Source organism: Bubalus bubalis, chromosome 18 (genome assembly GCF_019923935.1).
Source record: "Bubalus bubalis isolate 160015118507 breed Murrah chromosome 18, NDDB_SH_1, whole genome shotgun sequence".
NCBI classification, from domain to species: Eukaryota; Metazoa; Chordata; class Mammalia; order Artiodactyla; family Bovidae; genus Bubalus; species Bubalus bubalis.
In genome coordinates, this window is record NC_059174.1 from 39,653,779 (window position 1) to 39,681,478 (window position 27,700).

General features: G+C 41.7%; 1 protein-coding gene across 2 annotated transcripts in view; it reads left to right on the plus strand.

The window, feature by feature from the left end:
- The window catches only part of HYDIN (HYDIN axonemal central pair apparatus protein), a 420,256-nt gene that overhangs the window by 254,581 nt on the left and 137,975 nt on the right, over positions 1-27,700 (plus strand). For both annotated transcript variants that reach the window (XM_044932144.2, XM_044932145.2), the window contains exons 20-24: positions 1,436-1,674; positions 5,608-5,881; positions 7,683-7,826; positions 16,216-16,359; positions 24,981-25,294. In XM_044932144.2, the coding sequence (XP_044788079.2) occupies positions 1,436-1,674; positions 5,608-5,881; positions 7,683-7,826; positions 16,216-16,359; positions 24,981-25,294 (1,115 nt within the window). The remainder of the gene's footprint in view (positions 1-1,435; positions 1,675-5,607; positions 5,882-7,682; positions 7,827-16,215; positions 16,360-24,980; positions 25,295-27,700) is intronic.

The following is a 27,700-nucleotide window of genomic DNA, read 5'->3' on the forward strand; positions in this document are numbered from 1 at the left end:
CCATAAGAGGTTTTCTTCTTAAGTTGGAGGTGTAATTTAAAGGGCCGTTAAACAAAAGAGGAAGATTCAATTTTTTCTATTTAGCTCCAAGGGAGTGGACCAAATACCAGTATGCTGCTGCTGCTAAGTCACTGCAGTCGTGTCCGACTCCGTGCAACCTCATAGATGGCAGCCCACCAGGCTCCCCCATCCCTGGGATTCTCTAGGCAAGAATACTGGAGTGGGTTGCCATTTCCTTCTCCAATGCATGAAAATGAAAAATCAAAGTGAAGTCGCTCAGTTGTGTCCGACTCTTAGCGACCCCATGGACTGCAGCCTACCAGGCTCCTCCATCCATGGGATTTTCCAGGAAAGAGTACTGGAGTGGGGTGCCATTGCCTTCTCCAAAATACCAGTATATGGAAGGTCAAAAACAAACAGATCTCTGTTTAGTGTAAGGAAGACATACCAGATATTATGGATTGTTAAAAACCAGGGATATGTTACCTTAGTTGATAAATGAGTTCTCTAACATCACAGGATTTGATTAAAAGGCAGATATATGAGTTCATCTAACATATTTATTAAGCATCTACTATGTACCATGCATAATTATAGATAAAAGAACAACTATAACAAAAGAGACAAAAATCCCTTCTACAGAGAATGTATATTGTAGTGCAAGGAGAGAAGAATAATGATAAGTCAGCCATGTACTATGTTAGAAGATGGTAAAAAATGGAGCAGGGTAAAAGTATAAAGAGTACTGAAGGGGGAAGGTTTTCAACTTAAAATGTGATGGTAAGCATAAGCTTCATTTCGAAGTGTTGTTCAGTCAAAGACCTTGGGGAGGAAAGAGACTGAGCTATGAGGATCTAAGCAGTTAAAGGGAATACACTGGTAGGAGTCACTTCCAACTCTATTATTTAGTCCTGTAACATGTTTTAAAATAAGTTTGGAATTTTAGCAAATGAAATTCTATTGATTATTTTGAAATAATAGAAACCAAGTTGATTTTACATTCTTTTTATTAATGAAAGCTGTTCACCCCTACTATAACATCACAGAAACTTTGCACTTGAAAAACATTTCTTTTAAAAATTCCAAATTCCAGGAAGGATTTTGCACCTTCTGTTGGTGTCTCAGAATTTGGAGATTAGAGCAGATAATTAGTATAAGTTTGTTAGAGAGCTGAGCTGTCATCTTACAAAAAAGATGTAAAGAATCTTCCCAGAGCATTCAAAAGTAGAATTGTAGGTTTGCTCTTCAGAATCATATTCCTTTTTGAAAAAAAGAAAAGCCAACAAACACCCAGCTGCTTTGATTCAAAAAAATAATGTTTGTCTCTGATGTTGAATTCTGCAGTGCCAGGCATCTGAAGTATAGAGGGCTTTGACATGTGCAGAATGAAAAGCCAAGAATATCTTCACAGTTAACTTGTAGTCTTGTTTTGCAGGCACACAAAAAGTCCCTTTGGACCATTGAGCCCAAGGAAGGCATGGTTCCCCCAGAAAGTGATGTCGAACTGACACTGACCGCCAACTTGAACGACATACTGACATTCAAAGACACAGTCGTTTTGGACATTGAAAATAGCAACACCTACAGAATTCCTGTCCAGGCTTCAGGAGTTGGCTCCACCATTGTTTCAGATAAGCCCTTTGCACCAGAACTCAATTTGGGAGCACACTTTAGGTAAAGAAATATCATGGACCAATTCTTATACATATCATATATATTGCATAAGCCAAGCACCACTTCTCCTTCAGAAAATTATTTTTAAGTAAATAGAACTAGCCTCCTCATCTTCACTTTGCCTCCTCCAGGTGGTTCATCAGCTACAGGAAGACATTTTCTAGTCTTAGTTTGGTTACATACTGCAAGCCGTGTCCCTCTGCACTAGAGAAGAGATGGTCCATAAGCAGGGTGTTCTTCTCTAAAACTTAGAGTGGATTCTCTGTGACAGATTTAGAATCTCAACCATGATTTCTCTTCTTTGATTTCAATACAATTTGCTAACATCTCTCCATGAATGTAGAAAATAAAGATGCAACCTAGATATAACATAAATAGAATATAACTGGGAAGGTAAAAATATATTGCAAATGTGTCTTTTCAGGTATTGCAAAGCCAGTGATTTTTTCCTGTATCATGTCCTCTGCTTGCCTCCTTACCATAGCACCAACAATCGAAATGATTGTGGTTGGCTTCACCTGATCACTCAGGAAAAGCTAGAGAGCCTAGATATTTGAATAACAGGTGGTACAGTATAGACACCTCTGAGCAGAATGATGTAAATGTAACTCTTAAAATGTCTGGGGTTTGAAAACTAACCATGGAGGGTATGTGTGGGAATTTGTTCATAGTTCCTCACAAGAGTCACATGTTGTCACTAGTTGACTCTCAGGAGCCAGCTGAATTGGTGCCTGTTTGTTTCAATACTGTGAACAGATGTCAAAGGGATGCTCTTGCCTTCTGGTCTGATGCCCTGAAACCAAGATGGACACACTGTGTTAAGAGAAGGTGTACCTAACAAGATAATATTAGGAGAGCCGTCTCTTCCTGTACGTTAACCATAAGCCAGGGCATTGTCATTGCGTACCATGCCTCTGTTTCCAGATTTCTTTGTTCAGTGCATTCAGATATAATTATAGAAAACATTATACTTCAAACCAGACTTAATTACATGTTCTCCTTAATCTACAAATAGTGTCAAATACCTGAGAAATCTGTTTGCAGGTCAAGAAGCAACAGTTAGAACCAGACATGGAACAACAGACTGGTTCCAAATTGGGAAAGGAGTACATCAAGGCTGTTTATTGTCACCCTACTTATTTAACTTATATGCAGAGTACATCATGAGAAATGCCAGACTGGATGAAGCACAAGCTGGAATCAATATTACTGCGAGAAATATCAATAACCTCAGATACCCTTATGGCATCACCCTTATGACATCACCCTTATGGCAGAAAACAAAGAGGAATTAAAGAGCCTCTTGATGAAAGTGAAAGAGGAGAGTGAAAAAGTTGGCTTAAAACTCAACATTCAAAAAACTAAGATCATGGCATCTGGTCCCATCACTTCATGGCAAATAGATGGGGAAACAATGGAAACAGTGACAGACTTTAGTTTCTTGGGCTCCAAAATCACTGCAGATGGTAACTGCAGCCATGAAGTTGAAAAATGCTTGCTTCTTGGAAGAAAAACTATGACCAACATAGATAGCATATTAAAAAGCAGAGACATTACTTGACTGACAAAGTTATGGTTTTTCCAGTAGTTATGTATAGATGTGAGAGTTGGACTGTAAAGAAAGCTGAGAGCTGAAGAATTGATGCTTTTGAACTGTGGTGTTGGAAAAGACTCTTGAGAGTCCCTTGGACTGCATGAGATCCAACCAGTCCATCCTAAAGGAAATCAGTCCTGAATACTCATTGGAAGGACTGATGCTGAAGCTGAAGCCCAGTACTTTGGCCCCCTGATGCAAATAACTGACTCATTGGAAAAGACCCAGATGCTGGAAAAGATTGAAGGTGGGAGAAGGGGATGACAGGATGAGATGGTTGAATGGTGTCACCAACTCAAAGGATATGAGTTTGAGCAAGCTCCAGGAGTTGGTGAAGGACAGGGAAGCCTGGCATGCTGCAGTCCATGGAGCCACAAAGAGTTGGACATGAATGAGTGACTGAAATGAACTGAGCCCCAAAAGATATTTTGACGCTTGCCTAGAATTGGAGGGTTAGCTGATAGTTTTCTATGAAAACAGAAGCAACCTATAGCTTTTAACTGCCAATTTCTGCCCTGCCTAAACTCTACTGTCCTTCTTTTTGACATAAAATCTTGATGCGAGCAATCTGCAGAAGAGTCATCAAAAGCAAAGGTGGGAAAACTACAGCCCATTGCCTGTTTCTATAAATAAAGTGTCATTGGATGTATTTTCAGGGCAGAAATGGAGAAGCAGATATAGAGAACAGACTTGTGGACATAGACGGGGAAGGAGAGGGTGGGACAAAGTGGAAGAGTAGTATTGAAACATGTTCAATACCATATGGAAGACAGCTCGCTAGTGGGAAGATGCTGTACAGTGCAGGAAGCTCACCCCAGTGCTCTGTGACCACCTAGTGGGATGGGATGGGGTGGGGGTGGGAGGGAGGCTCAGGAGGGAGGGGACATATGTATACTATGGCTGATGCGTGTTGTTGTGTAGCAGAAACCAACATAACATTGTAAAGCAATTATCCTCAGATTAAAAATAAATTTTAAAAATAGTGTTATTGGAACACAGCCATGGCTATTCATATACATGTATCTTCTATGGCTTCTTTGACACTGCAATGGAGAGTAGAGTAGTTGTAATGCATCACAAGGCCCAAAAGGTCTAAAATATTTATTATTCAGTCACTTACCGGAAACATTTGCCAACTTTTGGGGCATAAGATCTAAAGAAATACCCAGATGTCACCTTTTCTGATGGCATATTTTTGAACAACAACTTTCAGTTTTCAGAGCTTCTGTTTCTTTGTCAGTAAAATGGGAGTAAATATACTTACTATTCCTGGGTTGCTGTGATGGTTAAAAGATATACCGTGAATAAGTGACAGAGACCCTACATAGTCTATAGGATTTATTACTTGTTATTTCCCCCAAAAGTGTACTTTTAGCCATGAAGGCTAACTACAAAGATGAGGAAGCTCTGTTGGACATATATTTAGATAAAAATGGTTATACCTGACAACTGGCACTCATTTTTTATCAAGGTTCAGCTTGCTTATTAGATATGACATCTTTCCAAAGAAGGGCCAGATGAGATGAAAACTCAAAGTCCCTCAAAATTAAAAATAAATTTAAAAAGTCCTGAGATGAGTTTTTCCCTGAAAAGAATATTTTAAAGTAAGCTTATAATCAGTTAAAAAAAAAACACTCAAAAACACATACAAACCACCTCCAAGATCTTATAAATCCCTGTAGCTGGCAAAGAACCAGACAATAAAGAGGTACTTTATTTGTGGAACAGATGAATGAATAAGTGAATGAAATACTAGCATCTTTAAAGCCCATGAGTCTAAGAAAAATGACCAGTCTGGCTGGTGTCCTAATCTATTACAATCTCCTTGACCGTAAGGCTTAGAGGATGTTTTGTTTCTCTTTGAAGTTCCCTTCAAATTGAGTCCATCACAAGGCATTTTACTGGTCACTAGAAGTTTACTCAACACAATTTGAAATAAGCTTCTCCTCCAGGAGGTATTTTATTTTCACTCCTCAGAACCGTTTCTTGCAAGTGAAAGTGGTTTTCACATGATCTGTATCTTTGTGTTCTATGGTGGCTTCTCCTGATGAGAAGGACTGAGGATGGATGGAGCCACTTCCCCACAATGCTTCCCTGGCGATGGCAACTCCGGGACTACTAGTGACCCTATGAGTAGATGCTACGTTGTCCTATGACTGTAGCAGCTCCTAATAGCATCACTGTTGAGCCTTTTTACATTACAAAAAAAAAAAAAAATACTGATGTCTATTTTTTTGCTCACTTTTTAAGTACTTCCAGAGGGATAAATCCCAAGGGTGTAGACCTGAACAGAACAACCCACAGGGAAGTCCTGTGAATCCCTCCCTCCTCTTTTCCAGCCTGGACACCTATTACTACCACTTCAAGTTGACCAACAAGGGACGTCGGGCCCAACATTTATTCTGGATGAATGAAGATTTCTGTCCAAAAGAAAAGTTGAGCAAGAAGAAGCTGGCCAAGAAGGATCATGCTAAGAGCCAGCCCCAGGTCCAGTGCTGCCAGGCACCCAGGGAGCCTCACGGCCCCGTGTTTCAGCTCCACCCCGTCAGGATGGAGCTGTCCCCAGGCCAGACGATTGATGTGATACTCGAAGGCTATTCTACCACTCCCAGGGTAAGAGGATGCCATGTTTAGAAGCTGTTCTTCTCCTAAATAAATCTTTACTGTGTTTCTTAGGTGAATCTCTTGACATTTATCTGAAGGAAGGCTATGGTTTCTCAAGGATTGCATACAGCACTGTGTTACCATGGCAGCACCCATTCCATTCAAGGCTCAGCACTGTGGAGTTTTCTGTTTGTTTCTACAGCTGCCGTGAACCCAATCTTAAAATACCATTTAAAGTAGGTTCTCATCCCCAAAATCAACAAAGCCAGTAGGTCTCTGGTGGAGGGACAACCAGCATTCAGCCAAAGCTAGGCCCCTTATTAACACTTAGCAGTATTCACTTAATATTTATTTTAAAAAATGTTTTTATAGTCACTCTTGCCTGCCTCTCCTATCCAGGTATTGGAATGTCTTCACTTCCTTTCCTCTCAGCCTTAGTTGAAAGATTCACATTTATAATCATCACCTTTTTATGTATGGATAAAAGAGCCACATTTATCTTCAACTCTGATGTTCTGCTGTTATTCACATTATCACCATTCTGCTAAAGACATTTAGGCAGATCCAACCATGTGTTTATTCTTATCACCTCATGGAGGTTAGAAACCATCAAAAACATAAAAATCTGAAATCATTTATAAGCCTCTTCACAAAGACAGACTTTGTGAATGAGAAATGGTGGTTACCTGAGCTTCTGCTCATGTTACCAAATTAGGATGTGACGCTGACCTTTCTCCTCATGAAAAAGGAAACAGTAATAAGTTGTCTCCTAGTAGATGAGATGGGAAATCTGGTCCACTGCTTAGCTCCTCTGGGGTCACAGGGTCACTTGGTTTCACTTAAATTGTTTCTTCACAGAATATTTTCAGGTAAAACACATCCTCAATTTTTAAAAGACAGTTATTTCCCATGGTGGCATGTATAATGTGTTCTTTCTCTCTGTTATTGAGGGGTTCAGCCAACTTTCACTGAGTATGTACACACGACAGACACCACAGTAGGCTCTGAGGATGCAAAGATGAATAGAATGCAGCCCCTCAGCTCAATACTGATGGTCCATTGCAGGAACATGTTTACAATGTCATTGTCAGGAGTTGCCTATTTTTAAAGCCATTAAATCTGAGCTGCTGGGATTCTAAATTCAGTTGTAGCCTTACTAAAAGCTTTGCTGAATGTTCTTCCAAGTTCTGCTACATGAATGAGATGAGTCTTGAATTCATTAACATCTGAAACCTTAGCCAGTCTTCAATAAAGGCTATTCATGATATAAATTCACTTTGGGTCCTTTCTACTTTATAAAAATCTAGGCTTCTTGGGCCCAAAGAAGTATTAATTACCATATATGATTTTTAAATATTCAAATATGTAAGGCAAAATTGTTCCAGTTTCCAGCTAGCTTGGTAAGAAATTGTGTAACTACTGTTGAATTGTGAAGATTTTTGTTTTAACTGAAGTATAGTTGATTTACAGTGTTGTGTTAGCTTCAGGTGTACAGCACAGTGATAGCCCATGAAGGATTTTTATCTGCCTCGTCCATCACTGTATCCAGTCCCTAACAGCCCAAATGCATAATAGATCTTCCATAAACATACTGGATGAACTGGATGTAAATTGAATGTGCCCTCAGGGACAGTCAGAAGTAGACACAGGATCTGCCTTGGCCATATCCCCTCCCTGATATGCACTGCTCAGAAAACTGTGCTCTTCCCTGGTGTCCCCAGGCAAGTAGTTGAGAATGTTTGCTGATGGTTGAGAATTAAGTTTTCTGAACTACGGAGGGTCCACAAATGCTGGTATATCTTGTCCGCAGGTAGTCAAAGAAAAGCTGGTATGCCACACCATCATTGGGACACAAAAGGGGAAGAGCCTGGTGATGACCGTGAGCATCATCTGTGAGTTTGTGGCGCCATTCATCCAGCTCTCCACCAAGCAGCTTGTTTACCGACTGGAGAAGGTCAGTGAGGCTGTGCAGCAGAGGGCCGGGCACTCTCCAGCCAGGGGTCCACATGTTCACACTTTCATTTAGGAAGCTAAATCAATGGTAATCCTGTTAGACCCACACCCCACAAGTGTTTTTTCAACTTCAGAGGCCAGTACACATTCAACTAAAAATTCCTAATCTAAGCCTACATTCCTTTGAAAGGTGAATTGCCATGGAAATTCTATTTCCATCATTTCTGATGTATAAGACCAAAATGAAGGGATATTCCATGGACTGAAAATGCATTTCAGTACATCATTTACTCTACATAGGTAAAATTGACATCATAGTACAGAAATGGATGGAGAAGAATTTTTGATAATTACAGTAAGCAGTTAGACTAGCTACCCATTTTTGACTGGCATGTACTGGGCGTTGAGCCATGTTCATTACACACATTTCCCAGTTGTCCCTCACAACAATCTTTGTGGGAAGGTCTGATATCTTTCCTGTGATATACAGGAGGAAACTGAGAGACAAATTAAGCTATTTTGTAGATCACCTAATACTGCTTGAAAATCATTGACTTAAACTATTTGATTCACATTCTTTAATTCATGTGCTTATACCTGTATAAGACTTTATGTGCCATTAAGGGTGAGCAGTAAGTGGGGGAGGCCCAGGACAAGGAAGAGATGGTATGATTGCTGCTCAGGGCCGGGGGCAGGCATGGTTGCGAGGAGAGGGAGATATCACAGCAGGACTCAGCCTACTCCTAAGCAGGTTTCCAGCAGAAAATTATTTACTATTCAAAACAGGTGTGTGTGGGGGGCTGTGTTGGTGCTGAAAATCTGACATAGTCAAAGCTGAGACACTGGTTGAGGTTACAGACTGTAAACAAACTATGAAATTTTAATTGTTTAAATGGCAGTCCTAAACAGTACTATGAAGAAAAGATACAAGGTGCAGTGAGAGCATGTGTCAGGAGACAAGACCTTATTTGTGCATGAGGTAATAAATGACTTCCTTGAGCAAACACATCAAGTTGGGACTTGAAAAACAGCAGTCTGGTGATAAGAGATGGAGAGAGAATTGTAAGGAACAGCACATGCAAAGCGCCTGAGTCAGGAAAGAGCTTGGTCAACATAAAAAAAGCTGGACGTCCACCTTAGACAGAGATTATGCCAAGAATGACAATGAAGTCCATCTGGAGAAGTGGGCAGGGGCCAGATGTGTGTGGCATGACTGGGACGTGTGTTGTGAACTTTGGGTTTTGCTCCGGGTGACCATTGGAGGGCTTTGGGGAAGGGAGTGACATGAGCAGATGTATTCATTGAAACAGGCCGCTGAGTGGAATATGTATCCAGACCTACTGTGTGCCAGGCCCTGGGTTGGGTCCTAGAGATGCAACAGTGAGTAGTCCCTCCCTATGAACCTCACAGTCAACAGGGAGGACCAAGCCTTAAGGAAGATCCCACAGGTATGATCTGTGCTGTCATACGAAAGGTCTGGGTATGGCAGTGTCTACCTAGGTCGTGAGGGAACCAACTGGGATTCCTTTTATTAAGAGAGGCTTGAAGGAGAGTGTTCAGAATCATTTGTTCTAGTAGTGTGTTCTGTAAGATTGTTCATATTAAATAAATACCTGTTGAACACCCACCATGCATAAGGTGCTCTGCCAGGAGTGAATAAGAGAGCTTATTGGCTATATGCTCTATGGGATGTATTAACACGATTCAATTCAAGTCAACAAATAATGTGTCAGCACTTAGAGACAAGCGAAAACTCTAACATTTCACAGACTGGTGGAGAATGAAGAAGAAGTAGGATTGCGGTTTCAGTTACAGGATGCTAAACTGACTTTGTATCAAGAGATACCTGAAATAACAGGCAAGTGTGGCCTTGGAGTACAAAATGAAGCAGGGAAAAGGCTAACAGAGTTTTGCCAAGAGAATGCCCTGTTCATAGCAAACACCCTCTTCGAACAACACAAGAGATGATTCTACATGTGGACATCACCAGATGGTCAATACCGAAATCAGATTGATTATATTCTTTGCAGCCGGAGATGGAAAAGCTCTATACAGTCAGCAAAAACAAGACTGGGAGCTGACTGTGGCTCAGACCATGAACTCCTTATTGCTAAATTCAGACTTAAACTGAAGAAAGTAGGGGAAACTACTAGACCATTCAGATATGACCTAGATCAAATCCCTAATGATTATATGGTGGAAGTGACAAATAGATTAAAGGGATTAGATCTGACAGACAGAGTGCCTGAAGAACTGTGGGCGGAGGTTCATGACATTGTAGAGGAGACTGTGATTAAAACTATCCCCAAGAAAAACAAATGCAAAAAGGCAAAATGGTTGCCTGAGGAGGCCTTACAAATAGCTGAGAAAAGAAGCAAAAGGCAAAGGAGAAAAGGAAATATACACCCATTTGAATGCAAAGTTCCAAAGAATAGCAATGAGAGATAAGAAAGCCTCCCTAAATGATCAATGCAAAGAAATAGAGGAAAATGAAAGATTAGGAAAGACTAGAGATCTCTTCAAGAAAATTAGAGATAACAAGCAAGGGAACATTTCATGCAAAGATGGGCACAATAAAGGACAGAAATGCTACGGACCTAACAGAAGCAGAAGATATTAAGAAGAGGTGGAAAGAATACACAGAACCATACAAAAAAGATCTTTACGACCCAGATAACCACGATGGTATGATCACTCACCTAGAGCCAGACATCCTGGAGTTCAAAGTCAAGTGGGCCTTAGGAAGCATCACTGTGAACAAAGCTAGTGGAGGTGGTAAAATTCCAGCTGAGCTATTTCAAATTCTAAAAGATGATGCTGTGAAAGTGTTGCACTCAAAATGCCAGCCAATTTGGAAAACTCAGCAGTGGCCACAGGACTGGAAAAGGTCCGTTTTCATTCCAATCCCAAAGAAAGGTAATGCCAAGGAATGTTCAAACTACTGTGCTGGGATCCAGCCCCGGCTGATCCCGGGTATTCGAAGGAGAGACGGCGTAGGCGAGGATCAGGAAACAACTTCTTAATTAAACTTTAATTAAGGATATAAAGAGTAATAGAATGAGGATAGCACAGTAGGAAAATTCAGTGGAGAAAAGAGGCTAAGTAGCTTGGTTTACGCGAGAGACCAATAAAACTTCAAGACAAGAAGTTTGCACCACTTACGTAGGCCGCAGGCGTCCTTCCGTTCTCCCGAAGGAGAGGAGACACTGAGGCCTCCCAGGTCAGATCTTAGAAGCCCAGGCATAATTAGCAAGCATGGCGGGTTCCGCGCTCCAGATGGAGACTCAGCCAGAATTTGAGAGAGAGAGTGACATGGGGAGACCAAGTTTCGGTGAACAAGGCCTGCACTTTATTTTCCAAAGTAGTTTTTATACCTTAAGTTATGCATAGAGGATAATGGGGGAAGGGGTGGAGTCATGCAAGGACAGCAGTTCCTGGTTCTAATCGAAGCCAGGCTTTCAAACTTATCATATGCAAAAGTTCAGGTGATTGACATCATCTTCTGGCCAGGAGGCCTGTTAACATTTTAAGAAACTTATTTTTCTCTAAAGGTGATTATTCCAAAGTCAGGCACCAGCCTCCAAAAAAGCACTGGACAAAGCTGCATTCCTATAGGGCAAAGGTGAGGTGGGCTCAATCAAGAAAAGAATTAACTCAAGGGTCCAAGGTTACAAACATTGAGGCTACTACTTACATTTCTATACACCCATTATATCAATCAATACACTGCCAAGGACACAGTAGGTAAGGGGTATGGAGACTTAGCAGCAAACATTGGCCCAATAAGTGAAAAACCCTTCACCAATACAATTTCTAATCAATCTTTTAACTACTCAAAGGAATCTGCATTTAGACAGTTTAGAACATCTCCTGCCTCTCACAATTGGGAGGCTCTGAACAATCACATGTGGCCGGAAAAACCTATTCAGGCAGGCTAGAGGATTTCCAAAGGAGTTTGTAGGTTGAAACACTGTCACACCCAGGAATTATTAACTGGAGCTGTAAGCTAACTCTTTTTTCAGAGAGGAGTAGTGGGGGGCAGCCCCCCATAAAGTCAGAGGTGTAGGTGAAAGCACAAAGCAGGTTTTGGGGGTAGATGCTCGAGAATTTCCAGGGGGACTCCTGAGGCTCGATCCCGCCTTTGCGTGTGCCGAGCCTCCTTCCTCATGACCTTTGCCATGGGCGGAGCTCCTGCTCCCGGCAGTGATAGAATTCCAGTTGAGCTATTCCAGATCCTGAAAGATGATGCTGTGGAAAGTGCTGCACTCAATATGCAATATGCAGTATGCACTCAGTATGCAATATGCTGGCTCCCGGCACTACTGCACAATTGAACTTATCTTACATGCTAACAAAGTAATGCTCAAAATTCTCCAAGCTAGGCTTCAACAGTATGTGAACCTAGAACTGCCAGATGTTCAGGCTGAATTTAGAAAAGGCAGAGGAACCAGAGATTAAATTGCCAACATCTGTTGGATCATAGAAAAAGTAAGAGAGTTCCAGAAAAACATCTACTTCTGCTTTATTGACTACGCCAAAGCCTTTGACTGTGTGGATCACAACAAATTGTGGAAAATTCTTCAAGAGGTGGGAATACCAGAACACTTTCCTTGCCTCCTGAGAAATCCTTTTGCAGATCAAGAAGCAACAGTTAGAACTTGACATGGTACAACAGACTGGTTCAAAATCGGGAAAGGAGTACATCAAGGCTATGTATTGTCACGCTGCTTATTTAACTTTTATGCAGAGTAGATCATGTGAAATGCCAGGCTGAATGAAGCACAAGCTGGAATCAAGATTGCCCAAAAAAATATCAATAACCTCAGATATGCAGATGACATCACCCTTATGACAGAAAGCAAAGAGGAACTAAAGAGCCTCTTGTTTAAAGTGAAAGAGGAGAGTGAAAAAATTGACTTAAAACTCAACATTCAGAAAACTAAGATCATGGCATCCGGTCCCATCACTTCATGGCAGATAGATGGGGAAGCAATGGAAGCAGTGAACGACTTTATTTTCTTGGGCTTCAAAATCACTGCAGATGGTGACTGCAGCCATGAACTTAAAAGACGCTTGCTCCTTGGAAGGACAGCTATGACCAACCTAGAGAGTGTATTAAAAAGCAGGAACATTACTTTGCTGACAAAGGTCCATCTGGTCAAAGCTATGGTTTTTCCAGTAGTCATGTATGAATGTTAGAGTTAGACCATAAAGAAAGCTGAGCGCTGAAGAATTGATGCTTTTGAACTGTGGTGTTGGAGAAGACTCTGGAGAGTCCCTTGGACTAAAGGGTGGTCAAACCAGTCAATCCTAAAAGAAATCAGTCCTGAATATTAATTGGAAGGACTGATGCTGAAGTTTCAATACTTTGGACACCTGATGTGAAGAACTGTCTCATTGGAAAAGACCCTGATGCTGGGAAAGATTGAAGGCAGGAGGAGAGGTTGATGACAGAGGATGAGATGGTTTGATGGCATCACAGACTCAATGGACTTGAGTTTGGGCAAGGAACAGGAGATGGTGATGGACAGGAAAGCCTGGCGTGCTACAGTCCTTGGGGTCGCAAAAAGTGGGTCCATGGTGTCGCAAAGAGTCAAACACGACTGAGAGACTGAGCTGAACTAAAACTGACTTTACAGTCTCCCTGAGACACAAAGAAAACACTACAAGAATTGCTGCTGCAGCTATCAAGTTTTCATTGCTGTTTTAAATTCTTCCTTTTTTAAAGTAATCAGGAAGGATATTTACTGGTGACAGCTGCACGAAATTCGGTGGCATCATATTTTCCCTAAATGTAGCCACTCAGAGAAAATTCAGTGAAGATTTATTGAATAGTTATTCTGTGCAAGACATTGCAGTGTATGCAGCTTAGTTTCTTATTAGATTATTTTTCCCAAAGCTCATACACATGTGTGGATAGTGTTCCTTTTCTTTTCCTTATTTTCTTAAGCCATATTCCTGTTTAAATGTCTTTTGTTTGGATTTATCACTGGAATAAAACAGCAAATATTTTGAATGTGACAGTAACTTGTTGAACTAAGAAATGAATTGAGTCATAAGGCCCTGTTTGTTTTTGCTTTTCTCTACTTCCTGCCAAATGTCACAAGTTTGCAATCTGCCCCACTATGGTATTTTTCATTGTTCATTTCCTGCTCACATTGAATCCATATCAGGGGCAATGAAGAAATGTGACTTCATTACTCAGGATGTGCAGGAGACCCGTTAGGTCTTGGTATTCAGGTTTAATTGCATAATACCCAGTTATCCATTCTTGTCTCCTTGTTTTCAGCTCAAGGCAGTGTATCTGATTTAGCACATTAGACTTTAATGATACCAAGCCTGCCTATGAGAAGAATTTTTCTATAATCGTTTCCTCAGTTTTGATCTACTGTGGAACTGTTGTACCATTCATAAGCCACAGAGATGAAACCACATCTCTGTGGGATTGAAAAGGTCATTTGAAACTAGCAGTCAGTTTGCTTCATGAAGTCCAGCAGCAAATCCTGTCTGCTGATATTTGGCGAGACAAACAAGCCAGAAGGGGTCATTTTAAAATAGAGCAGGTTCTCTGTGCATCGACTCTTTCTCATCATTGTCCTCTAAATGGCCTCTTGCCAAAACAACCGAGTGTGGCTTTTTCTCTTCAAAGTTACCTGCAGTGACACAGCAGGCTGGGAGGAAGGTTGAAGGTGCTGCTCCATCCCTCCCCAACTTGTAATATGCAGTCTGCGAGTGCACAGTGAACCCAGGACCCATGTCACCATGTTAGAGGGAGAGGAACAGTGGCAGCTTCTCTTGGGAGGTTTGAACACTGAAGGAACTTCGGGCATCCACAAAGGGCTAGTGGGGTGCAACTGAGGCAGAAGGCTCAAGCCAACTTTATGGACTGAACATTGTGTCCCCCCAAAATTCATATGTTGATGCCCTAATTCCTTATATAGTGTTGTAAGTGGGCTTTGAGAGTATAAGATCATGGAGGTGGAGCCCTCATGAATGGAATTAGTGCTCTTATAAGAAGGGACAAGGGAGATGATCTGTCTCTCAGCCATGTGAGGACACAGTGAGAAGACGGCTGTCTATACACCAAGAAATAGGCTCACTCCAGACCCTGGATGTGCTGACACCTTGATCTTGGCCTGGCTAGCCTCCAGAACTATTAGACATCAATGGCTGCCGATTTAAACCACCCAGTCTGTGATACTCATTACAGCAGCCTGAACTGACTAAGGCATCATGGACACTTGTCACCCTAGCTCCCTCAGAAAGCCCAGTAGAGGAAAGACTATGCTGGGCAAAAGAGCAGAAACAGAAAAACATGGAATCAGGAGGATTTACCTTAAATTCGAACAAGGAGAAAAAGCAAATCAAAACATTGAGGCCTGGGAAAAATAAGCTAGAGTTGTTGGAAGAGACAGGGAGTGAGAGGGAGCTTGTCGTTGGAGGCCAGAGACTAAGGTTTCCGGTCCCCTCCTACTGATATTAAAGGACCCCCTTTTCAAGATACACAAGTAATAATGTGGATCCCAGAGTCAGAAGGAGAAAACTTCAGTCTGAACAGAAACTTCCAGTTCAAGATCCATTTCTGATGCTTTCTCCAGTTGAAAAATGAAATTTGATCTAACAGAGTGAAAGTGAAGTTGCTCAATCATGTCCGACTCTTCACGACCCCATGGACTGCAGCCTACCAGGTTCCTCTGTCCATGGGATTTTCTAGGCAAGAGTACTGGAGTGGGGTGCTATCGCCTTCTCCGAACAGAGTGAAAGGTGCTTCTAAATCACCTCTCCCAGGGTTATCAGGAAAATTTATAGAAAACAGTTATGAGCATTTCTGATATAGCAAGGTGAGTATATTTGCAAATTGGGTGTTTTAAGCATGAAAAAAATATTGTGTAAGAAAAAATGTTTTATTCATTATAGTGGTGCATGGATTCTTCCTTAAGATACCACTAACTTTTTAAACTTTTGTTTTATGATGCTGTGGAAGCTTCAGTAGTAGTGGTTCTATTCAGAGGCATGGCTTATATAGGGTTTTTTTAAACCAGGTAACAAGGAAGTAAGACAATCTAATCTGTATTTTCTGGCTTAACATAGGATCATTTCTAGTGAGATAGATAGATACATACATACATAGACAATTCTATACCTGTATTTTCATCTATATCAATCCCTTGTTAATGTATGGTACACCATGGAGACATGAATCTATGTAATATATAGATACATATTACCTATATTTAGATAGATGGGTGGATAGATGGAGATAATATAAATCCATACATCCATAGATATAAACAGAGAGAAGGCTAAATCAGCTGTTAACAATGAATATCAGACCTTTGTTGCTAAAGGCTCACTGTGGTTTGTTTCCTCTTTTTTTTTTTTTTTTGCAGAAACCTAACACTATCCTCGAACCTGAATACCAGCCCTTGGCCATAAAGAACATTTCCACGCTGCCTGTGAACGTGGTGCTCTCAACAGGTGGACCCTTCTTTATCTGCGAGACTGATAAATCCCTGCTGCCCTCAACTCCTGAGGTAACTAGACAGAGGATGTCCTAACTCCCAGCGGGGAGCCATGTGTGTGATAAAGGAAGAGAATAGTATCAGGGCACTGCCAAATGTCAGTCCAGAAAAAAGTGTAAAGAATCTTGGAAACAGAGAGGAAAAATCTAAAATAAGTCAAATTTCGGTATCAGTTGGTAGTAAAGCTATTATTAATGGTGTAAGAACTTCTCACTGACTATTTTGATCCTTCCTTTCCTGCCTGTGATGATGAAACTGATCTTTAGAAAACAGTGACTTCCCAGCAATGAGAGGAAAGATCTTAATGTCCCTCAAATTTGACCAAAATTCAAAGCCCAGGCCCTAAACCAGCCAGCACATCTCCAGATACTGAGAAATGGGAACCAGGCCACAGGAGGAGGCTGTGAGCTCCCCTGGCCGCCGTCTGGGGATGTGGTGTTCCCTGAACAGTCCCACGAGATCATCCATCCTTGGCTGGACGTGCGGACACCAGAGGGAATGACTGGGCCCCGCAGCAGGTGGTGCTGCAGAGGGAAGAGGATTGAAGGAGAGAGCAGCCCCACACTCCATGGTGTTCAGTCTCTCAGGGGGACAGCTAATGGAGAAATGAGATGGAGGAGGCAGGAAGGGCAGGCAGGGTAGAGGGAGCCTGTGACTGAAGGATGTTTGCTGTGGAACATGAGTGGAGATGACTGAGACATGGAGACATGCTCGGGGAGACAAGTGTTTGTGGGAGGTGGGGGATGAGCCACTGGATGGGAGGGTATTGCAGACAGACTGCACCGCCGCCCTCCCCTGCCCTTCCTTCCTCACTGACTCTTTAGGGTCTCATTCAAGCATGACTGCTGGGAGGGGGGAAACAGCTGAGGCCTTTGAACAGAAAAATAAAAGGAGAAGATGATTATAAGCAAGAGGCAGATGAAAACCTCCTGCGAGGGAACCTGTGCAAAGAAGAAAAACACAAAGTACAAACAGGGAGTTTTCTACAGTCTCAGAGAAATGACAGACGATATAACCTGTCTTTAAAAAGAGCTCAAGGACAAGATACAAGGGTTCAAAGAGGAGATGAAGAGTGGACTGAAGAGCAGAGGAAAACAAATGGATGAGAAAATGAAAATCCAGGCACGAGCAGTTTTCTCCATCTTAGGTCAGACCCCATCTTGTCCCTCCTGAAATCTTAATAAGATAAAAGTAGAAATGTTCAAAAGGAAAGCCACCCAGAATGATAAAATGAAAGAAGAGGGTCGGTGTAACCAATTCATGAGAGATTTAAATTCTATAAGATAGAATGAGGAGGGGAGTGGGTAGACAAAAAGGCAAAGATGTAAAGCATAGGAAATTCTCCAGTGAGGCAAGGCAGTGTGAGTCCTTCCGCCCAGGTAGCCTGGGCTGAGAGGCACCAGCTGTGAACACAAGGGACCCTGTGTGCACCAGCCAGCTGTCCTGACCAACTCCACTCAGAAGACATGGGCAGCGGGCTTTCATCCCAAGACGTAAAGATAAATGCTCCTCCGCAGAGAAACTCATCAAAATGTTCCGGGAATTTAATGTGCCCTGTGTCAGTGTCAATACGTCAGAATAATCCCTGGTTATCTGAGTTGTGTGCAATGCCTGATCATCCCCTCTCTGACCAAAAAAGCTCTTCCATAGACCCATCCTGTTACTGGAATTGAGAAATGGTGGCCTTGGGACTGTTGGAACACCAGAGTGGGTCAGGAACAACTGTTTCTTGTAATAAATCGTGTAGTACAGTTCGACCTTTTATATTACTTGCACATGTAACTTTAATAAAAGCAATACATATAATTTTAGAAATAACTTCTACAAATCAACAGGAAAAGTACCAACAACCCAGTGGAAAAACAGGCAAAAGAAATGAACAGAGTTCACAAACAGAAAACAGCTCTTAAATATACGAAAGTATGTCCCACTTCACTCATGTTAGAAGAAATGCAAGTTAAAATGACTATGAAACACATTTTTTCCTATCAGACTGGTAAAGAGCAAAAATTGGATCATACTCTATGTTAGGGGGCATGTAGAAACAGGCACCGTGTTGGGGAAGTATACAGTGGAAGACAGTAGAGCTCTCGCTATCAACATTTTAAATGCCCATACCCTCTGACCTCGTCATTCTACTCCTAGGAATTTATCCTATAGACATAGACACAATATACAAGATAATATATATACAAGGATATTCATTGCAACATTGATTATAAGAACAAAAGACTGGGAGTCAATATCTGTCCATAGGAAATTGCTTAGAAAATGATGGCAGAATTTTATGCTGGAATAAAATGCAGCTATTGAAAAACAGTGAGGCAGCTCAGTATGCACCGATGAGTGAGCCCCCAGTGGGAAAAGCAATGTGCAGAACAGGAGTGCATAGTATGCTATCATATATGTAAAAAATAAGGGAATACATGTTATTTTATATTCATGTAATCTCTTTATGTTCATACAGGGACAGATAAGACACTTGTGTAATCATAATCGCCTCAGGGGACGGAAAGAGTTCACTTGAGTTACAGGAGGGGAGATGGGCTTAACATGGTTTTCATTGTCCTGTCTGTTCAAAAATAAAAATGAAATATTGTTTTAAGATTTAAAAAAAAAAATAAGGCCACACCCTGTCCTGGAACAAAATGATGTAGAATATTCAACAGGTAGATATATCTTAGTGAAGTTACCAGTCTTACGATTGACTAAAGAATTCAGTGGCTTCTAAAGAGAGGAGATCCACCAAGGAAAGATTTTAGACTTACCTTAGACTTCTCCACACTTTCTTATCAATTCTGTTGATCATAAAAGGATGATAGTCAGTTCAGTTCAGTCACTCAGTCATGTCTGACTCTTTGCAAGCCCATGGACTGCAGCATGCCAGACCTCCCTGTCCATCGCCAACTCCTGGAGCTTACTCAAACTCATGTCTGTTGAGTTGATGATGCCATCCAACCATCTCATCCTCTGTCGTCCCCTTCTCCTTTCACCTTCAATCTTTCCCAGCATCAGGGTCTTTTCAAATGAGTCAGTTCTTTGCATCAGGTAGCCAAAGTATTGGAGTTTCAGCATCAGTCCTTCTAATGAACATTCAGGAGTGATTTTTAGGATTAACTGGTTTGATCTCCTTGCAGTCCAAGGGGCTCTCAAGAGTCTTCTCCAACACCACAGTTCAAAAGCATCAATTCTTCGGGGCTCAGCTTTCTTTATAGTCCAACTCTCACATCCATACAAGACTACTGGAAAAACCATAGCTTTGAGTAGACAGACCTTTGTCAGCAAAGTAATGTCCCTCATTTTTAACATGCTGTCTAGAATGGTCATAGCTTTTCTTCCAGGAGCAAGCATCTTTTAATTTCATGGCTGCAGTCACCATCTGCAGTATTTTGGAGCCCAAGAAAATAAAGTCTGTCACTGTTTCCATTGTTTCCCCATCTATTTGCCATGAAGTGATGGGACCAGATGCCATGACCTTAGTTTTCTGAATGTTGAGCTTTAGCCAACTTTTTCCACCCTCCTCTTTCACTTTGATCAAGAGGCTCTTTAGTTCTTCTTCATTTTCTGCCATAAGAGTGGTGTCATCTGCATATCTGAGGTTATTGATATTTCTCCTGGAAATCTTGATTCCAGCTTGTGCTTCATCCAGCCTGGCATTTTGTATGATGTATTCTGCATAAAAGTTAAATAAGCAGGGTGACAATATACAGCCTTGATGTACTTCTTTCCCGATTTGGAACCAGTCTGTTGTTCCATGTCAAGTTCTAACTGTTGCTTCTTAACCTGTGTACAGATTTCTCAGGAGGCAGATAAAGTGATCTGATATTCCAATCTCTTGAAGAATTTTCCACAATTTGTTGTGATCCACACAGTCAAAGGCTTTGGCATAGTCAATAAAGCAGAAGTAGATGTTTTTCTGGAACTCTCTTACTTTTTCTATGATCCAGTGGATGTTGGCAATTAGATCTGTGGTTCCTCTGCCTTTTCTAAATCCAGCTTGAACATCTGAAATTTAATGGTTCACTTACTGCTGAAGCCTGGCTTGGAGAATTTTGAGCATTACTTTGCTAGTGTGTGAGATGAGTGCAATTGTGCAATAGTTTGAGCATTCTTTGGCATTGTCTTTCTTTGGGATTGGAATGAAAACTGACACTTTCCCATCCTGTGGCTACTGACGAGTTTTCCAAACTTGCTGGCATATGGAGTCCAGCACTTTCACAGCATCATCTTTTAGGATTTGAAATCGCTCAACTGGAATTCCATCACCTCCACTAGCTTTGTTCATAGTGATGCTTTCTAAGGCCAACTTGACTTCACACTCTAGGATGTCTGGCTCTAGGTGAGTGATCACACCATCATAGTTATCTGAGTCATAAAGATCTTTTTTATATAGTTCTTCTGTGTATTCTTGCCACCTCTTCTTAATATCTTCTGCTTCTGTTAGGTCCATAGCATTTCTGTGCTTTATTGAACCCATCTTTGCATGAAGAGGGCTTCCCTTGTGGCTCAGCTGGTAAAGAATCTGCCTGCAATGTAGGAGACTTGGGTTCGATCCCTGGGTTGGGAAGATCCCCTGAAGAAGGGAAAGGCAGCCCACTCCAGTATTCTGGCCTGGAGAATTTCATGGACTGTATAGTCCCTGGGGTCACATAGGTCTCCAGTAGCTGGCCGTGATTGTACAGTGGTTAGTACTCGGTGTTGTGGCCACAGCAACCTCGGTTCGAATCTGAGTCACAGCATTGTGGCAACAATGGCACAGCAAGGGGCCTCTCTTTTCAAATTCCTCTGGGGCTTCCCTGGTGGCTCAGATGGTAAAGCGTCTGCCTTCAATGAAGGATACCTGGGTTCGATCCCTGGGTCAGGAAGATCCCCTAGAGAAGGAAATGGCAACCCACTCCAGTACTCTTGCCTGGAAAATTCCATGGACGGAGGAGCCTGGTAGGCTACAGTCCATGGGATTGCAAAGAGTTGAACATGACTGAGCAACTTCACTTTCTTTCTCACTGCATGAAATGTTCCCTTGCTTGGTATCTCTAATTTTCTTGAAGAGATCTCTAGTCTTCCCATTCTATTGTTTTCCTCTATTTCTTGCATTGATTGCTGAGGAAAGCTTTCTTATCTCTTTGCTTTTCTTTGTAACTCTGCATTCAAATGGGTATATCTTTCCTTTTCTCCTAACCTTTAACTTTTCTTCTTTCCCCAGCTATTTGTAATGCCTCCTCAGACAACTGTTTTGCCTTTTTGCATTTCTTTTTCTTGGTATGGTCTTGATTCCTGCCTCCTGTACAATGTCACAAACCTCCGTCCATAGTTCTTCAGGCACTCTGTCTATCAGATCTAATCCCTTGAATCTGTTTCTCACTTCCAGTATATAATCGTAAGGGATTTGATTTAGGTCATACCTGAATGGTCTATGGTTTTCCCTACTTTCTTCAATTTAAGTCTGAATTTGGCAATAAGGAGTTTATGATCTGAGCCATAGTCAGCTCCAAGTCTTGTTTTTTGCTAACTGTATTGAGCTTCTCCATTTTTGGCTGCAAAGAATATAATCAGTCTGATTTTGGTATTGACCATCTGGTGATGTCCATGTGTAGAGTCTTCTCTTGTGTTGTTGGAAGAGGGTGTTTGCTATGACCAGTGTGTTCTCTTGGCAAAACTTTATTAGCCTTTTCCCTGCTTCATTCTGTACCCCAAGGGCAAATTTGCCTGTAACTCCAGGTATCTCTTGACTTCCTACTTTTGCTTTCCAGTCCCCTGTGATGAAAAGGACATCTTTTTGGGGTGTTCGCTCTAGGTCTTATAGGTCTTCATAGAACCATTCAACTTCAGCTTCTTCAGCACTATTGGTAGGGGCATAGACTAGGAAAACTGTGATATTAAATGGTTTGCCTTGGAAACGAATGGAGAGCATTCTGTTGTTTCTGAGATTGCATCCAAGTACTGCATTTGGGACTCTGTTGACTATGAGGGCTACTCCATTTCTTCTAAGGGATTCTTGCCCACAGTAGTAGATATAATGGTCTTCTGAGTTAAATTCGCCCTTTCCAGTACATTTTAGTTCACTGATTCCTAAAATGTTGATGTTCACTGATATGTAATAACTGGCATTTATATACCCTACACTATGTGCCAGGCACTGCTGTGAACATATCACCAATATATTAACTCATTTAATCCTCTTAGAAAAGAGTTAGGTACTATTACTGCTCCTGTTTTATAGATGGAGAAACTAAAGACTAGGAAAGACAAGCAACTTCGCCCAAGTTCACAGAGTAACTAACTGGCAGAGCCAGAATTTGAACCCAAGCAGTCTGGCTCCAGAGTCCATGATCTTACAATTAATATCTCTTAAATAAGAATTTTTCATAATTTTAAAAGTGAAAACATGATTTTTAAAATAAATTAGTCTAATTCCATTTTTGTAAAATTTTATTTATCCATTCATCATGTCTGGACTAATGTTTTACCAAATATGATCTCTGAGAAATAATATCTGGTGAAATTTTGGGTAAGTTTGTGACTTCTTCTTCGTGCTTTTGTATTTAAACACTAAGCATTGCAATGCCTAGTGCTGCAGGTGCCATGGTCTACAAGAATGGCGTCTAAACTGTGCCAAGCCACCTGTGCCAAGTGGCTGCCAAGGCTCCCAGAGGAGATTAGCCAACTGGGGAGTCATTACCCTCTCTCTGACTCTTCAATCGGGTAATTGGTTTTATCCACTGAAGCCGTCTGATCATGTCAGTGAAGCACACGGTTAAATACCTGAACCTTAAAACTCAGTGGAGAGGAAAGTGCTCTGTAAACAGATTTGTTCTTGTGCTGTATTCTTCCTGACTTCCTCAGGGCACTTTCTACAAAACCAGGAGGTGGCTTTCATGCCGATTAAATGTGGGGATTAAGGGATTCCTAAAAAAGCGAACTCAGGGCCAGGCTTTCTATGGGAAGGTGTTTCTGTGGCCTTGGTATCAAGGAACACATGGGGATTTGAATCAGAGAAGAGAACAAACACAATCTCCCGAACAAACTCTGTACAGCTCTGGAGTGTCATTTTAAGTTGAATAGAAAACAGCGGAAAGTGAATAACACTGTGCGAAGTGTTAGAATTGCAGACGTTAGAAAAGAAATTAAATTACCTAATCTATCCCTTTCTGGGTCACCGTCTACAGAACCCCTCCCCCAGTCCTTTAGAAAGCCTTTTTAAAAATTTTCTTAAGCAAAGAACATTTCCCACTTATCTAGGAAGAGCATTTTGCAATCTAATTTATTTTCAGTTTTTATATTATTTTCAGAATATTTTATAATAGCTATTCATTGCAGACTTTCCTTTCACAACTCCTCAGTCCTTAGAACCTCACAACGTTTATCAAAATCTCTTCTTTCAAATCATTTTTCTCCAAACTTTTCTTGCTTTCATTTTCAACTATTGAAAAATATGTGTGTGCATAGAGATTGAGATAGAGATGGCTACATATAGATATTGCTATCAGTATGTCAGCTGTTTATGTAAACTGTGGATGCATGGTTATGGATAAAGTGTGTGTGTGTATGTATATATATATTTACATATATGTATGTATGTATGTATGTGTTTCTTGCTAATGTGTGTGTCTGTATGTATGTATATATATGTGTGTGCACATCAGTCAGTTTAGTTCAGTCGTTCAGTTGTGTCTGACTCTTTGCGACCCCATGAATCACAGCACGCTAGGCCTCCCTGTCCATCACCAACTCCCGGAGTCCACCCAAACCCATGTCCATTGAGTCGGTGATGCCATCCAGCCATCTCATCCTCTGTCGTCCCCTTCTCTTCCTGCCCCCAATCCCTCCCAGCATCAAGGTCTTTTCCAATGAGTCAACTCTTCGCATGAGGTGGCCAAAGTATTGGAGTTTCAGCTTCAGCATCAGTCCTTCCAATGAACACCCAGGACTGATCTCCTTTAGGATGGACTGGTTGGATCTCCTCGAAGTCCCAGGGACTCTCAAGAGTCTTCTCCAACACCACAGTTCAAAAGCATCAGTTCTTTGGTGCTCAGCTTTCTTCACAGTCCAACTCTCAAACCCATACATGACCACTGGAAAAACCATAGCCTTGACTAGACGGACCTTTGTTGGCAAAGTAATGTCTCTGCTTTTTAACACGCTATCTAGGTTGGTCATAACTTTCCTTCCAAGGAGTAAGCGTCTTTTAATTTCATGGCTGCAGTCACCATCTGCAATGATTTTGGAGCCCCAAAAAATAAAGTCTGATACTGTTTCCACTGTTTCCCCATCTATTTGCCATGAAGTGATGGGACCAGATGCCATGATCTTAAATTTCTAAATGTTGAGCTTTAAGCCAACGTTTTCACTCTCCTCTTTCACTTTCATCAAGAGGCTCTTTAGTTCTTCTTCACTTTCTGCCATAAGGGTGATGTCATCTGCATATCTTAGGTTATTGATATTTCTCCCGGCAATCTTGATTCTAGCTTGTGCTTCTTCCAGCCCAGCGTTTCTCATGATGTACTCTGCATATAAGTTAAATAAGCAGGGTAACAGTATACAGCCTTGATGTGTAAATAACTTTGCTTGTCCTATATATCAGATTGGAAATGCATAGTGTAGAGGTTGGTAATTCCCCATTATCTTTTTTGTAGCCTGTTAAACTGGAGGTCGGTGAAGTGAAAGACCTGCTGGTCAGATTTGACCCTTCCTACAAAAATGATCTGAACAACTGGGTGGCCGAAGAAGTTTTAGCCGTCAAGTATGTGGAGCACCCTCAAGTGGACATCCTGCACCTGCGTGGAGAAGTGAATTACCCCAACCTCACCTTTGAGACCATGGAGCTGGATTTTGGCTGTATCTTGAATGACACTGAGGTGATCCGCTACATCATGATCACCAACTGCAGCCCCCTGGTTGTGAAGTTTCGCTGGTTCTTCCTGGTGGACGATGAGGAAAATCAGATAAGGTACCAACCAGCAGGGCAATCCTGCAGAGCTCTCCTGTGCTTTCATTTTTTAAAATCTCCTTTGGACTTTGCACTGAGTTTCCTGTATTCTGAGTCCTGGTCTTCCATGAATATTTTCCTTTTTTAACTTCTGTTTATTTATTTCTGGCTTTGCTGGGTTTTCTTTGCTGCATGCGCGCTTTCTCTAGTTGCAACAAGCAGGGGCTACTCTTCAGTGGCGATGCCTGGGTTTCTCACTTTGGTGGCCTCTCTTGTTGCAGAGCACAGGCTCTAGGATGTGTGGTCCTTCAGTTGTTACAGCTCTTGGGCTCTAGAGCACAGGCTTCAGTAGTTGTGGTTTATGAGCTTAGTTGTTCCACGGCACGTGGAATCTTCCCAAACCAGGACTGAACCAGTGTTGCCTGCATTGGCTGGCAGATTCTTAACTGCTGGACCACCAGGGAAGCCCTCAATAATACTTTCAGTTGGGATAAAGTTCCACAACTAATCACCGACAGAGGAACAAAGAGCCATGGTCCATCCTAGGTTTCACAGGAACAGCAGATAAAATATCCTTGAAAGCCCCAATTGCCACTAGACGAACAAAGTGATATCCCTAAGCCCGCTCTAATTTTGAATCTAGTGGTTGGATCATTAGAGATTTATCACTAAAAATAGTCTTTGTCGAGTTTCCTTAATAAGCATTTCAAACTCAAAGCACAAACCGAGTAGGACAATGCATGAGGCGTGTGCTCCTCTAAACTCTACCTTCTGCATATTTCAGTGGGTTTTGTCCTGGCCCATAAATGTACATTATATGTATAGACATATAGTCATACGTGGGAGTGTATGTGAGAGATGGCAAGCACTGAAAGGGAAAAGCTGTCTTCACAATATTTAGGTTTAAAAGTGTCTCTCCTTTTCCCTTAGAAGCTAAATCCAACTTGATTTGAAAAACACTCCTTTATAGAAACGGAAACAGCCTATTTCATTCAGGCCTTAGTAACAGTTTCATCTGGGTCAAAACCCACATTGGTGGCCAGGATGAATGGGCTTCTGCATGTTTCCCTGCTGGATGTTTGGACAGCTCAGTTTTCAACACCTGAATATGAACAGCCATTCTTAACTGAGAATATCTCATGTTGTTTCTTGGCTAGTCGATGCTTCCTATACACAGTCTCGTCTTGTGTATGACAGCCATCCTTTCCTTTAGCATGCCTGTTTCCATGGTAACTATGGCTTGCTCTGGATGTCTTCCATAAACATCTGATGATAACCCAGTGTAGCACTGAAGCCGGTTCAGGGCCTGAGTGATGGAGCCTACTCATTTAGGTGCCAACGACTGACTGTTCAGGTTTGGGATGAAATTTTGTAGATGGTGAACGTTTAAAATAATTATGGAAAAATCAGTCAACCTGACCTAATGAGTTTCGACTACCAGATTGTAGAAGTTATTCTGATGAAACACAGCTAAATGAATTTATTCCATCTGGGAGCAGGGGACATGCTTTATTTATTTTTTTGTTTTCGAGAAGCCATTTCCATAATTTAAAATGATGACATTTTGAAAATGTACTTGGCCAGTACTAGAGGTGATACACTTAATTTTTCATTGGCTTAAGCACTCATTTGACCTTTATTTCCCTTTCTTCTTTGTCTTCTAATATCTTGATATTGAGCCTCTTGCTTATATTTCATTTGTTCATTCAGAGAGTCTCTCAGAAACCATTTGATAAGTGACTCTTATACACCAAATACTTAGTGAGGCATCAGAGATACAGAAGTAAGGCATGATCCCTGGACTGAGGCTGTTGGGGGAGCAGGTGTGTAAACCATGGTGGGCACGTGGTGGTGTCAGGCTCTATGAGAAGCCACGGGGATGAGTGCTCACAGGAGTCAGAGAAGACTGCGCTGAGAAGCACAGTTAAATGCTCTAGTCAGAGAAGCCCAGAAACATTCTCAGTTACAGAAATAGCAGGTATAGAAGTTAGGATTCATGGATTCTGTCCCAAGTGACAGGAAACCTGGCTCTATGTAAAAACGAAAAACAGAGTTCATTCACTGGTTGCCACAGCTCAAAATTCCAAGTTCATTTTGGCTTCTGGCCTGGCTTAAAGGAAAGACGCAAAGAATGTCCCTGGTGCCAGTCTCCCTGTCTCAGCTCTGCTCTCCTTCACGTGTTAGCCATGTTCTCAGAGCTGCCAGCACTCCTGGGGCCATGTCTGTGCAATTCTGAGCCACTGGAAAGGAAGATGAGCCTTGGTCCCAGAACTTCCAGGATATTCACTCTGATGGCACCATCTTAAATCACCTCTCCTGTCCCCTCCCCTCACCAGTCCCGTCGGGAGAGGGTGAAGCACTTGGTTAGCATTGACCTGATTGTGTGCCCCATGCCACGGGCTGCACTGGTGACTGAGAACCGCGTGG